This window comes from Nannospalax galili, unplaced genomic scaffold, assembly GCF_000622305.1.
Source record: "Nannospalax galili isolate Female #2095 unplaced genomic scaffold, S.galili_v1.0 scaffold278, whole genome shotgun sequence".
Classification (NCBI taxonomy): Eukaryota; Metazoa; Chordata; class Mammalia; order Rodentia; family Spalacidae; genus Nannospalax; species Nannospalax galili.
In genome coordinates this window covers 1022263-1037711 of record NW_008347536.1, presented here as the reverse complement: position 1 = coordinate 1037711, position 15449 = coordinate 1022263, and the positions used below count along the sequence as shown (strand labels likewise).

Here is a 15449-nt window from a genome sequence, read left to right as displayed (position 1 = left end):
GACCTAGCTACTCCTTTGTAGTAGACTTGCTCAGATCTGGGGCAAATTCTGTTCTCTATGGGATTTGAGGGGTTTGTCATCTTATTTCAGAAACAGATGGCCAAAGTGACTACTAGATACACCATTGGAAATATTTGCACAATTAGGCCCGCTCTCATCATTGAACAAAATGAACATGAAGAATCTACCTGAGCAAAGATTTATTTTATAATGGGCATATCTAACATCCTACTGGTCCAGGGCTGACCCTTCCCATCTCATCATGAATTTCAAGGCTAGGGATATAACACAGTTGGTAGAGTCTTGCCTAGCATGTATAAGGCACTGGATTTGATCCCCAGAGTTGCATAAAGCAGGTATGATGGCAATCATCTGTAATCTCTGCACTTGAGGTGAAGCATGAAAATAAGAAGCTCGAGGTCATTCTTGGCTTTTCAGTGAGTTCAAGGGCAGATGAGCCACATGAGATCCTGTCTCAGAAAAGCAAGAGTCTGAACCCTCTCAAAACAAATACACTAATCTCCATTACCTTTTCTTTAGTTACAGACCAGAGTTGTGGGAAAGAAGACCACAGGCTGTGACTTGAAGAGGCTAGAAGGTATTCTTGACTAACTAGAATCTGAGTGGACAGTTCAGGCTGGATTTCATATAAACTCATAACCCATAAGGATCCTGTACATCTTGAAACATTTATGTTCCAGCCATGCTGTCCTCTCCCGACCTAGCCACCCACACAGCTTTGATGCAGTTCAGGGTCTTTGAGCTTGAGGCTTTCCCAGAAAGATTTTCACTGGGCATTAGAATGATGTCGAATAGCACCCTGTCTATAGAATTGACCTCAGGTTCATCAGATTTCTTACTTACACAGATTAAATTACTTACACGTCTATGATTAAAGCCTTCACAGAAACTTTGGTTTAAAAAGCATTCCAAAGACTGGGAGTTAAACTGCTTCTGACAGCAAGCTTGGAAATCAAATTGCTTTATCTGCAAAATGGATAGGACTAAAAATGGTGCTGGTATTCAGGGACAGAATGATATAGGAAGTGAAATTTATTAGGACCTAATGAGCACATGTGTATCGGGTTCCTCTTGCATAAAAATTGGTAGCTCAAAAATCTGTGGCATGATGAGCTCCTAGGTGGTAGGCACGCTGCCTTGTACTATTGACTGTCCTCTCTCATTGGGGAGAACAAAGCATCCCCCCTGGTTACAGATACGAAAACTGAAACAAAAGGTTGTAGAACTTGTTTAGGATTACATAGTACATATGAAGTAAAGCAAGATTCAGAAGGTGTTCTGCTCTGGGATTTGAGTTCAGAATCACTGTTACTCCTCTCTCTCTCCTGTTTAGGTAAGGAAACTAAAACTCACAGACATAAGAAGATTAGGAACATAATGCTACTTAGATTTGAAGGGTTAGTCAAAGTTGCATCTCTTTTTAAATGCTAAGCTATTGCTAGGCATGGTGATACATGCCTTTAGTACCAGCACTTGGGAAGCAGAGTCAGGCTGATCTCTGTGAGTGTCAGGCTAACAGGGAGATCCTATCTCAAAGAGACCAAAAAATAAAAATAAGAAATAAAAAGAAATAAATGCTAATCTATTTCTAAATCCAGATCCTGGAAACTTTGTGCAACCAGAAGAGATTTCAAACAGTAAAATATGCAGCAACAGAGTACACAGACTCTTTATAAGAAAAGTTCACTAAGGGGCTGAAGAGATGGCTCAGTGCTTCAGAGCACTGACTGCTCTTGCAGAGAACTTGGGTTCAGTAATCAGCACCCACATGGCGGCTAACAACCATCCAGACCTCTGGTTCCAGGGATTCTGATGCCCTCTTCTGGCCTCTACAAGCATTGTATGACACAGGTACACTTACATACAGATCAATAAGATACTTGTTGATGACATCATCATGTTTCTGATAACCCGTGTGTTTCTAGAATTGCTAAAGACTCCAAACCATAAATCTGTCCACAGGCGAAGAGCTTTATCATAAGACCTGGCAGCTCGTGATTACAGAGACACTCCAGTCTCCAGATCAGAACTGCCCTTTCAGAAATTTTTCTCACTTCAAGTCATGACAAAATGTTTCCAGTCAAATGCACTGGCTGAAATGAATGTATTTTCTGAAAAAACAATAGGCTACTTTGGGTCCAACACTTTCTAAGAGGTTCCTGCTGCTACAGACCATGAAATAGAGATTAAGAGGAGCTATTTGAAGTGGATCATGGGAATCTCAAAGAACTTTAAAACTTCTAAGAGGGAAGCTTCCTGAGCTGCTCTCTTTGTCTAACCTCCTGCTGCTTAGCAGGGATGTCCCAACCCAGTGACTAAGTGGTAGAGCCAGAATCTGTAGTAAGAGGCTGGGCTGGGCATGCCCAGGTTGCAGGCAGCCTGAGTCAGAGGACTCAATCTTGGAGTATGCTAAATATTCATTGAGGCTAAGTCCTGGTACAAGGCTTCAAAGTCAAATTCTGATTTCCAACATTATTTTTAAAAGTTTCTTAAATGCATTTGCTCAATGGAAACTTTAGAACCAAATCAGGAAATCATGTGGCAAATGGCATAGGCCTTTACACAAAAGTTGTCCTAAAATGGTCTCCTTTAAGACATGGGCTACAGAGTCAGAATGAAGGAAGGTAGAGAAGATCAAGACGAAGACTGTATGGGGAGAGATACGTTGTCCTTGATATATACAAAGTCAACAACGTGAAACTTTACTGCCTGATGAAAAGAGTGTGATAGGATTTCGAATAAATTGAGTAGTTAAATTTAAAAAAAAAAAAAAAAAAAAGAGACCCAGCAAACTACAGCTAGCTGAGACTGTCCCAGTTCCTTAACTCACCCAGGCCCTTCCTCTCTGTCAGCCTCTACACAAAGGATGACCGCCACATGTGACACTCCAGGCCCGGTCAGGCCTACCCACCCTTGGAAGGGACGGTCATGAGAATCGAATGCGTCTGCAGGCAGTCTGCCTCCGCGGTCCCCGGGACCGCCTGCTCTGGAAGAAGTCCGGGTAGAAAGTTAGCGAACCAGCTCCAGCCAGAGCCCCAGAGCTTCCGAAAGCCAATGCATTAGAAGTTTAGCTAGAGGATTTTAAAAAGCAACAAAACCAACAACAACCGAAGTATCTTCTTTTCTTTGAAAACAGGTTTTCGACCCACCAGGAAAAGTTCCTTACAATAGTGGCATGCTCTGGCAATCTGGGTCTCCCTCTTAGTTGCATGCCACCGCCGTGGTGCAGAAAACCAGTGGAAAAGCGGCTCTCCACCCCGCTCCCGGCGTGCTCCTTCCCGCCGCTCACCTGCAATGTCCCATAGCTGCAGGCGCACCACGGTGTCCGGGTCCCAGTGCAGCACCTTGAGCGCGAAGTCCACGCCTATGGTGGCCCGGTAGTGCGAGGAGAAGTTCTGGTGCACGTAGCGCTTGATGATGCTGGTCTTGCCCACGCCCAGATCGCCGATCACCAGCAGCTTGTACAGGTGCTCCTTGTGGCGGGCCTGCATCCTAGCGGCCGGCCGGTAGTGCCCAGCCTGCCCGGGGAAGCCAGAGCAGCCAGGGCTGGGTACGGGACCTAGGCACAAGCGCAATGTGGGCGGAGGGCGAGGCGTCCGGGCGGGCGGGCTGGGGCAGTGGGGCGGAACTCCTCCCCCAGGGGTTGATCCTCCTTCCTACTTCGAGGTCTTGGAGATGGGAGGAGACTGGAGCGACTCCCCGGACGGACGCGACGGGGCCCACGTGTTATTGCTCTTTCCAGCTCTGGAACAATTCTTTACAACATTCCCAGAGATTTTTTTTTTTTTTTTTTTTTTTTTTTTTGCCTTGTTCCCGGGCACAAACTTGTAAGGTGTAGGGGTTTGGGGTTTTGTTGTTATTGCCTGTTTCGCCTGGGAGAGAACGGAGTGTCAAAAATTATCCAGGTCTCCTGATAACCACCGTGAGAGTTTGAAGAGGTTGTGGGAACACAGTAGAGGCCAAACACTTCAACTTGGGTATTGCAAGGTGCCTGGAGTTGAATGACCTTTAGCAAACGGTTTGAGTTCCTTTACCTCCGCGTCACTAAAATGGAAATGCAGATCTCTTAACTGCTGTAAGGCGTGAACTCTGAGCCTTTCTCTCCTATTCAAATGTTAAAGGTCTAAGCCCAAGGGCCCCAGGGCTTTTAGGATTTTTGGTCTCCTACCCTAAAGGCTCTGAGCTAGCCTGAGAGACGGTTTAGAGAACAGGTTGTAACTAACAGCAAATGTTTATATAATGTGCTCCTAATCATCCCAGGAGTCTTAAAAATAAGTGGCGCACTATTTGTCCCATGTTACAAACCACAAAACCAAGAACTGGATCTACCTCAACCATGTTCCCAGGATCACATAGTAAAGAAAAAGTCAAATTCAAACCTAGGTTTAACTTGTGTCAAAGCCTTTTTTCTTACTCATTCACTTAATAACATACATTAAGTGTCTACCCTGCACCATGCTTGTGAGATGCAGAAGCAATGACAGGCTGGGATAAATGCATAGGGAATGTAGGAAAGGGTGTGTGGAAAGTCAGTTTGGATTGGCTATTAAAAGAGGCCAGAGACAGCCCTACTAGGCAGGTGAGAATTCAGTGGGGGCTTCAGAAAGTGAGAAGAGGGCCATGCAGGCGTGGGTGATAAGCACTCCAACCTAAAATGGGCTTTTTTGTACCTGAATGTGCTGGGAAGGGAGCTCTTTTCACTGGACCTCATTTAATCTTTCCAAAGTCTTTATGAAGTGAGGTATTTTGTTCACCCTATAAAAAAGGAAAGCAAGATTGAGCACTACCTTCCCAAGTCCACATGTAACACGAAAATGTCAGAAAGGAGATTTAAACTCAGGCTTGTACAGAAGGAGAAAAAAGTTTGACGTGAGCACCATCTGTCTGCCTTCCTCCTCTGAAACTACACATTACTTTTACCTTCAGCCTTCACAAGCCCCTCATAAGAAAAGCAATGCCCTGGATGGGTAGCCAGACACATGACATAAATCCTCTGAACCTTGATTTCCACATCAACAAAATAAGAAAAATCATACCTCGATTCCATAGTTGCCGAACAGATTAGAGCACACACATGCGCGCGCGCGTACACACACACACACACACACACACACACACACAAATACACAATCCAAAGTGGTGCTGAATAAATGGTACCTCTTTTTCTAAAATATTTTATTTACTATTTTTATTTTATGTGTATGAGTATATTGCTTGCATGTATGTAAATAAACCCATGTCATGCAATGCCCACAGAGACCAGAAGAGGGTGTCGGATCACCTGGAGCTGGAATTACAAAATGTTGTTAGCAGTCATATGGGTACTGGGAATCAAACCTGCGTCCTCTGGAAGAACAGTAAGTGTTCTTAATCACTGAGTCATCTCTCCAACCTCACAAATGGTAACTCAGTGTAAAATGACAGGCATGTTTTAAACACTATCAACAGGGTTTGTTCAGTTTTATGAGCCTTAAAAGATAAATTCAGGGGCTGGAGAGATGGCTCTGCAGTTAAGCACATTGGCTGTTCTTTCAGAGGACCAGGTTTCGTTCCCAGCACTCACATGGTGGCTAACACTGTCTGTAAGTTCAGTTCCAGAGGAATCCAGTGCCCTTTGCTGACCTCCGCTGGGCACTGCATGACATGGGTGCACTTACATACATGCAAGCAATACACTCATTTATACAAAATAAAAATAATAAACAAAATATTTTTTAAAAGAGAAATTCAGAAGCTTTGTTCATAATGGACACTAAGGGAAAATGTATAGAACAGCTGACTTGTATTGGGTTGAAATGTTTGTGTAGCTAGATAAGCTTCATCTATTGGCTTCCACTTATGCAGGAAGCATTCCACCTGTTCACAGAATTGACCAACACTGTGTCTTCACAGCAGGAACACGCAGAAACTGGAAGTGCTTATGCTTTTTTTAGTATTGACAAAATAAGACACTGACACAAAATAAGACCCTTGTCAGACCCAAAGTCCCAGTTCTATAGATCTGAAAAACCAGCTTGCTCTGGGCAATGATCTCATAGAAACCTACAGAGGAGTAGAAATTTGAAACATAGGACCTATCCCTTAAAGTTACACCTCCCCAAACACTTTTGCAGGCTACAACCTGTTTTCTCAAGCTAGGGTACAGGCTGAGTCATTCTGACCTTTATTTGGTCTCTCCTTCTAGTTAGGAACATATTGGCATATCAGACCTTTAGCTGTATGGTGTAGGACAACACTCAGGATTTCTAGGCCCAAAACTTGTAAAATTGGAGGGAGGAACTCTTTAAGCAAAAAGAATGCAAAATTGAAAATTAAAAAAGTATGTCTAGGACCATGGAAGGAGTCCTGGAAATTCAGCTTCATTGCCTCTCTGAAGTAGTAGATCACTCTTTCAAAGACTGTGACCAACCAAAGTGAGCAAGTTCTCTGACTAGCCAGGAAGTATGTCCAATATGTTTCCAGAGGCATTCATTCTAGTCTTGTGATCATTCCTCACAGTGGGAAGAATTGCTCCTAGTTTTTATTTTTAACCCTTTAATGACATGGTGAACACCTAGGCTAGCAGTCCAGTGAAATCTAGCTAGGTCTCTGAACTCAAAGGTGGCTTTTGTGTCCCATACCTACACTGTATCAGGGAATCCTGCTTTCCACGGTGACTTTCCAGGCATCCCAGTGCTCCCATGCTCTTACCGTACTCCTATTACCAAACCACAACATGCCTGCTCTGGAGGAACAGGAAGGCAGATGACTCAAATCTGAAATAATCCTGAGTCAAGTCCATCATGGTATCCCAGAAAGCACAGCATCAGATTTCTCTGTCTCCATTCTCTTGCAGTCCATACAAAAGCTTGCACTTAATAAGTGGAAAAACTAACTAAAATGATTGGAGATTGCTTTGTAAATAAAAGCTTGAAAGACCAATCCCTAGTGCTTCTCTCCAGGGTTGCTAAATTAGGTGGGCTCCAACAAAGTTACTTTATTTGCTTTTGCCATTAAGAGAACCACAGGGAGTTACTCATTAGCTTATGCGAGGTCTTAATTATTGCTTCAAAGAAATAGTTAAAGGATTGCAAGATAAAGTCAGTCCCAACGGCTTTGTTGTAGGAAAGGTAAGCTAAATTTTCTTGGATTAATACAAGGAAGAGATCATAAAGAAGATAGGTCTTTGTCATTTTAAATAAAGGCTCTTTAAGGAAATGACCATATAATTTATTATCCAAACCGAACCTCTTTGGAATGATAGGAGCATTGCTAATAATTACACTAAATAAAAGGAACAAGCTGAGGTTTTCCTCAGGCACATTCATTCCTGAGGCAGAGGGTTAGAGCTCTCACTGCAACTAACATTGGCATCTGGAAACCTTCTAAAGTGTTATTTTAATAAATAAGCCTGCCACGTTAAGGCTGCAGCTCATTGCTCTGTTGTCTTCAAAGAGTTCCCCTTTATCTACCAGGCTTGTCTGAAGCATGTTCATCTCAAACCTGTGCTGACTTGTAATGGGAGTTACATTCAGTATTGATCCAAGAATGCAGCGATTGTCTGCCAACTGGGCATGAACTTTTAAATTGTTTGGAGAGAAGCCAAAGTGGATTTAGTATGGGAAGTGCTTGAAATAAACACATTTCAGTCAATAAAAATTTTGTTGTTTGATTTTTTTTTTCCCTAGGAAGAAAGATTACAGTAAAGCATCTAGCACTTATCATCAGAAACTAATTGTGTTGAGGTTTTGAACTCTCTATTAGTATATATCATTAAAACCAGATTCAGTCTAAACCACTGTCAGTCAGTTTAACGACAGCTAGACTTATGGTCCACAGCGGCAAGCATTAGACTTTATGGATGAGTTGCATTTTGTCTTCTTCCTAAATCATCCAACATGGATGAGAAAAAGGGAGCTCTGGAGCAGCCGAAAGCCAAGTATACACACATGAGAATTCCACGCAACAAAATGATTCAAATGTAGTTGAATTTTGTCTTCCTTGCATTATGTATCCTTTATTTTGGTAAACTTATTCAAGCCTTACCGTTACTCTGTAGCCAATACTCATTCTTTATAATGAGCAAAAAAGAGTTTAAATAATTTTAGCAGAGTCACAGATATGAAGTAGCAGAGTGGAAATTGCAAAACATAGTTCCAACATCAGTGCTTTTCCATATACCACACTCCTACAGCATGTGATAAAGTCTAGACCCGAGCTTGCACTCCAGATTTGTTCCTCCTACACTACTATCTATTCAAGCTGTGAAGAAAAAGAATTGGCTATATTCTTATTTTACATAGTCTTATCATCACACTCATTTAATTCAGGTAAAACTCAGCACAAGTAAAAACATTCTTTTTATTTGGGCAGTGATTCAACCTGGTGTGTATAGCAAGCATGTACCAAGGTGCCAATTCTATTGCTCCCAATGAAGGCAGTGATAGGGTCAAAATGAGGATACCCAATGTTGACTGAGCCCCTAGTCAGTGCAAATGATTCTGATGTTGTCTGGGTCAGAAGGATAAAATTATGCAAGCAAATTATTAGCAAGTTTTTGAAGCACCAATCAAAGATATGTATATGCAAAACACTGCAACAGATATTTTTAGGGTGGGATCAAAACTATGATCTCACATTTATCTAAAATATTATGAATAATGTAAGCTGCTACTGTCAAAATCCCATTCATTAGAATATTGACAGGAATATTCCTGGCCCTCTACCTGTTCTGTGACCTTCTTCTAGACTCCTTCACTGGCAACTTCCTTTTTTTCTGTCTATTAGTAACTAGTTATTTATTACCTTTCAGATCCTGTCTCTCTCTCGCTCTACTTACACTCATCCACTCTGGTGGAAATATGTTAGTCTAACAATTAAATTTTCATTTGAGTTCTGCCATTACCTAGTTGTAAGGCCTTAGTAATGTAATTTCTGTAACCTTGTCCCTTCTTATGTACAATGAGAATAGTAATAATTTCTACCAAATAGATTTACTGGGAGGACTAAATGAAAAAATTCAACAAAACATTTTGCATAGTGCTTGACCTGAGATATACCCTGAAAAAAAAAGGTTAGAGTAACAAATGTCACCTGATGATTTCCATAGCTCTGTTTTAAACTATAGCATTACTCCTGCATTCCGTAAGCTGGTTACAAACTGCCTGCTGGGCACTTCTGCCAGGTTTTCTGGCAGGCGTTTCAACTGCAACATGGGCAAAACTGAACTCATTATCTACCCTAACAGACTTGTTCCTTTTCCTGTACTCCTGGCTTTTGGTCTGTGGTTCCACCCTTGTGTGGTATATATACCAATCCCGGAAACTCAGCCACACTTGACTCCTCCCTCTTTATTGCCAATGTCCCACCAGCAGAGCCCTCTGATTCTATGGCAAGCCAGTCCCTGAGTGCATTTCCTCTACTCCACAGAATTAGAGAATAAAAGTGGATGGTTAGTCAACATTATTGTTAATGAGGATTTTTAAGGATTAAGTGAAAGTCATGAGTGATAAAAAGAAAAATATTCTCTCTCTCTCTTTCTGTGTGTGTGTGTGTGTGTGTGTGTGTGTGTGTGTAAATAAGACACATGATTGATTCAAAACGGTTGGAAGCTTTTACCAAGAGGTAAATATGGAATATGTCTCATCTACATGAACTCTCATTAAATTATTTTAAAGCAGCCTCACAAATAAAAGAGCAAGGATGGGAACAATTTGCCACACAAGAAATAAAAGGAATTCAGTAATGAGGGGCTGGAGAGATGCTCAGCAGTTAAGAGCAGTTGCTGCTCTTGCAGAAGACACCAGTATGAGCATGGTGATCCATAACTCCAGTTCCAGGGATCTAACACCTTCCTCTGTCTTCCACAGATACTACATACTTGGAGGCAAAACACCCATACACATAAAATAAAAATAACTTAAAACAAAAATCTAATTATGTTAAGCAACTCCACCTATAAAAAATAGAAAAATTAGACAATATTTGGGTTTTTTCACATTTCAAACTGACAAATACAATTTAATGCTGAAAAGACTCAAAAATGCAAAGAAATGGACTCTGTCATATAATTCCAGTGGACTAAAATTCAATTTACAAAAATGGTAGGAAATTTAGATACTCTGAGTCAAACCTTAAAAATATATGTATTCTTTGATCCAAAAATTCTATTCATAAGAATTTTTGGATCAAATTTTGGATTCATAGGAATCACTGGAGACATGTTTACGTATGAAACAATACTCGGCTTCAAAAATATCTAAGTTTCTCTTATAAACAACAAAACTCTGGAACTTTTAAAATAAAATCAGATCAAATGGTAGTGGTACAGCTAGCTACACGATGACCTATCTACAGCGCTTATATACTATACTACAGAAAACTACTGAACTGAAAAGAGAGTGCTGGGAAATAGCTTAGTGGGTGAAGCACTGGCCATGTAAATATGAGGACCTAAATCAGTATTCTCACCACCTGGTAAAAGGCCAGGCTTGGTGGCACATGGCTGTAACCCCAGACCTGGAGGAGCAGAGACCGGCAAGTCCCCAGAGCTCGCTGACCAGCTTAACCAGTTGATGAGCTCTAGAGTCAGTGAGAAAGCCTGTCTTGAAAAATAAGATGGAGACAATAGAAGACAGCTGATATCAGTCTCTGTCCTCTACATTCACAAGTATGAACACATGACCACACACACAGACATGTACACATGCAACACATACATAAATATACACCCCACAATCACACACACACATGTATATATATACACACACACAAGAAACTGAAGAAAGTTCACAATTTTTTTCATGACATTTTTAACTTGGGGGAAATTTTTTTTTAAATTACCAATTACACATAAAACACAGATATTTGTTTCACAAATACATTCACATGTGTTTAATAGAAAAATATGAAAATACATACAATTGCATGTATTCTTGGCTCAGAAAAACACTGTGTTCTGAAACTATGTTTTCCTTCTTTTCTATATTCTCTGTTTCATCTATACAAGAAACACTGCTGATATATAAAACAGAAAAAATATAAATGCAAGAGTTTGGACAAGGATTCCCAGTAGCTCTAGATGCAGGTTTCAGGGTTCAGTGTGCAATGACAATGACATCCAATCTCACCTCCAAGTGCTCAGTTGAGTGTCAGTATTTTTCCACCCAACATTTGTCATCTTATTCCACTGATCTTATCATTCCTGAGATTTCCCTTGTCACAGATCAACACAGCGTTTCATGTGACACTCAGAACCAGTCAAACAGGGCCAGGCTACTGTCCTGGAGTGACTGTATCTCAACAGCCCAGGCTTAACTCAGTTGGCATTGATAGGAGCCATCCCCGTGTGCTCCAGTCACTTGGACAAAATTCCCACCTGGCTGACTGATGTCATTTGATATCATCTTTGTCTCCTGCCCCTGCCCGACTTTCTCACTGTGGCAGCACTTTACTGGTTCTTCCCTCTGGTGCCTCCCCCATTCACCTTGTCCTATTCATGTATCTCTCTCATACACATTTAGGGGTTGGAGAATTGGACTATGTGCATACCCTAGTGCAAGTGTGGAGGTCAGAGGACACTTACAGCAGTTAAGTCTCTTCTTCCTTCATGTAGGTCCCAGGGATCAAACTCAGGTCTAGGCTTGACAGCAAGCACTTTTACTTGCTGAACCATCTCAGCAGCCCCATTTCAGTCTTTCTTAATAGCTCACCAAACAGCTGATTCTTAAAGAAATACCCTTAACTCAGTTTCCTCTGGCCAAAACTCTCTGTCAGCAGCCTCAGATCAATCTTCTTAAAAAAAAAAAAAATAGTTTTTATCTTCCAGACATCCTTGAAATTTGTTTTTGGTCTTTTTGAGACATGGTCTCCTTGTTGGGCCCAGGTGCCCTGGAACTTGCTATGTAGACCAGACTGGCCTTGAACTCACAGAGCTCTGTCGACCTCTGCCTCCCGAATGCTGGGGATAAAAGAAAATTTATTTTATTCATTTATTTTATAAGAAGAATATATACCATTTTATTTGCTTAGTTTTGTTCTATTATAAGCAGCCAAACTGAATCCTAAGTAATAAATATTGAATCTGAAAAGAGGCTTATGCTCCTCCATAATACAGTTGTACAATAGCAGATTTTATGAATGTCAGTTTGCCATTCTGTCTCCACCAGAATTGTTTTGGAGACTTCCTCTCACCTCTTTGGCTCTTCCTGGCAGATTATAAGCATCATACTCTATCAGTACCTGGTGTGGTACATATCACATCATACCTAGAAGCTCAAGATGTGTTCCATACTTGTTCAGGTCCAGCTATATTTAATGTCCTGCCTTGCACATGCACTCAAGAATCATTTAATAGCAATGGAAAATAGAAAGTATTTAAGACCATGTCTTCTGTTACTGTGACCCCTAAATACAGTCAGCTATCTTTTTATCAGATGTTTTATTGTTGGTATTGTTTTCCTATAAGAACCTTGAGTATTCCTATAGGCACCCTATAGAAAAACAATGGGAAGACAGAAACCCAAAGACTCCTGGGAAGGCAGCTGAAAGGGCTGTGTTCCCTTTCTGATTCTGCCACTAACTCAAGAATCAGTTTCTTTCCCTCCCACTCTGCCAGAGCCTGTTAAATAGCTTTTCAAAATTGTTAAGACCTTTTCAAAAGCACTTTGGTCATAGACATTCTAGATCTTAAATATAGACATAATTGTCTAAAGAATGTTATGTGACATGTAACCAGTTTCTCCTTAAGAATCTGTTTGAAATCAATTGACAATCTTTCAAAACCTATGCACAAAAATATTTAATGTTCCATTAAGTTTAATAGCAACCACAATACATATCAATATGAAATTGGTAAGAGAATATCATATCCACAAAACTTGATCATTTATGGTCACTTAGTGTTTACTTCATGAATACTCAATGGAAATGATGTTCACTAAGGTATATTATTTGAAAATGCTAAATTTCAAATCATATGTATCAATTATATCATGCATATATAAAATATTTTGAAAAAATATAGAATGAAAAATGTATTATATCTCTATGTGACTATCAGTTATAATCCTAATTCTATAAACATATTGACATGATTGTGCACATAACTGGGAAGAAACTTCCCAAGATAAGGATATTAATCCATAAGATTGATGCGTAATTGTTTTGGAAATCTTTTAGGCAGTATTATTTTGATTTTCACTTAGTACAAAATTTTGCAGTGATACACATTTGGATTAAGTCGTTTTCATCTAGACCTTCACAGCTGTCCTTCTGCATAAGCATTCTTCCATTATTACTTTGACAATTTTCTTTGCATTTTAATGTGTCCTTGGTATCACAAAATACTTTGTCTAACATTAGACCATGATTAAAACTTTTAAAATGTTTCATTTTTTTGTCTCATTTCTTTTTTCTGGAAAATTTGCTCAACTTTATTATCAACATCCTTCATTGAAAACTTTTTACTAGATCCTTGAATTACATATATGTTTAATTAGGTATGCATATAGCTACTAATTGAACATGTTACTGTCACAAAATGTACAGCTTAGCCAATTAAGCTTTCTTTGTTAATGGTTGATAACACCATAGCAGCTTCCTAAAACATACTAGAAAATTTACTCCTTAAGGACCTTGTACTCACTTGACCATATTAGAAATGTTTTGGTGATGACAGATGACCTGTCGGGGAAGAAATTCTTAAAGTATAGTGACATTTTACGAATACTTAGTGAGCTAAAATGATGCATGTACAATCTGGAAGGCAGTTAAAAATGACTTGTTTCTATTTTCCTTGAAATTATCTAAGACCATCTTTGGGTGAGGAAGCACTCAAAGGAAAAGTGAAAAATGTAGGTAATGAAAGGTAATGGGAGGGTTTTGTTGCTAGTTGGCCATTTCCCAAAAAAAGCAATAGCAAAAAGTCTATCTTCCTCCCTTGAAAGGCTTTTGCCAGCATCAGATACTGGTGCCAGTCCTTCTCAACCAGGTCACCTTGTTTCTGAAGTCATTTCCCGAAGAGAGGGGTATCGTTGTACAATAGACTCACATTGGGGCTGGAGAGATGGCTCAGCAGATAAGAGCATTGGCTGCTCTTGCAGACGACCTGGGTTCAAATGACAGCTAACAACAGTCCCTAATTCCAGTTCCAGGGGAGTCTGATGCCCTCTTCTGACCTCCCTGGGCATTGCACAGCACTGGTGCACTTATACACATGCAGACAATACACTCATACACATAAAATAAAAATGATAAATAAAATATTAAAAAACAATAGACATATTATGGGGAACAGAGAAAGGAGAATCAGAGAGATGCCTCATCAGGCTTGTCTACTAGGCTTTTTGAGGCTCATGTTCTACAATAAATTCCAAAAAAGAGGTATCAAGCCCAGTACCTAAAGGCTCAGATCAGGATTGTACCCAGCCCAGACTCCAGGACATGGGATAAGTATTTGCAGCAGTTGTAAGTGAAAGAATCTTCTTTGGTGTGTGTTGTAGGTCATTGCTGAGTATTTTTACTGCTGTTTCCTGCACTTGATGTAATGGTCCTTCAAACCCATCTTCCTGACTAACTCATTAAAGGAATGGTCCTAAAGGTAATCGACTTTGATACATGATGTTCTTTTTTACTGAGTTTTTGTACATTTCATATAACACATATTAATCTAATTTAGACCCTCCTCCTCCTTCCCCACCCCTCATAACCTTCCCCTATCAGATTTCAGGTATTCTGTCATATATATTAAGTCCTGTCCAGTCAAGGATTAATATCCAGATATCCCTCGGTGCAAGTTCATCCACTAGAGTCTAGTCAGCCTAGCTAGAGTCACTCCCTTAAAGATCAACTCTCCTACCCCACAGTAATCATTTGCTAATAGTTCCTTGGCTAGGGTTGGGACCTGCTGCCCATATCTCCTGTGCTCTGCTGGGTTTTGGTCTGATGGTGTCTGCATGGTCTTGTGCATGCTGTATCACCATAGCAAGTTCATGAGTCTTTTTTCAATATTTTATTAGTTTAGTCTAGTGTATGAGTATTGCCTGCATGTATTTAAGTGCACCTGTGTCATGCAATGTCCACAGAGATCAGAAGAGGGTATCAGATCCCCTGGAACTGGAGTTACAGATGGTTGTTAGCCATCATGTAGGCACTGGGAACTGAACCCGGGCACTCTGCAAGAGCAGCCAGTGTTTTTAACTGCTGCTCCTGGATGCATGGTCTTTATGACACATTTTCCAACACTCTCAGCAGTTCTAGTGAGAAGTCTATGCACCTTCAAAGAGCAAAAACAGGCTTTGCTGACACGGGAAACTTTAGATGTGCAACAATGGATCAGCTGGGTCACTCGAGACACTATCTTGTATTTGAATGTACTCTAATGCTCTTTGTTTTTTTTAAATAAAGGGTTTGCAGTGTGTTAATTCTCTTCTACTTAGGAAACATCTACA

General features: G+C 40.4%; 1 protein-coding gene across 1 annotated transcript in view; it reads right to left on the bottom strand.

Moving 5' to 3' along the window:
• Rab38 (RAB38, member RAS oncogene family) overlaps positions 1-3636 on the bottom strand; it is an 81708-nt gene extending 78072 nt beyond the window's left edge. The window contains exon 1 of the mRNA XM_008844129.3: positions 3311-3636. Coding sequence (XP_008842351.1) covers positions 3311-3512 — 202 coding nt within the window. The 5' untranslated portion in view covers positions 3513-3636. The remainder of the gene's footprint in view (positions 1-3310) is intronic.
• Positions 3637-15449: the final 11813 nt, after the last annotated feature.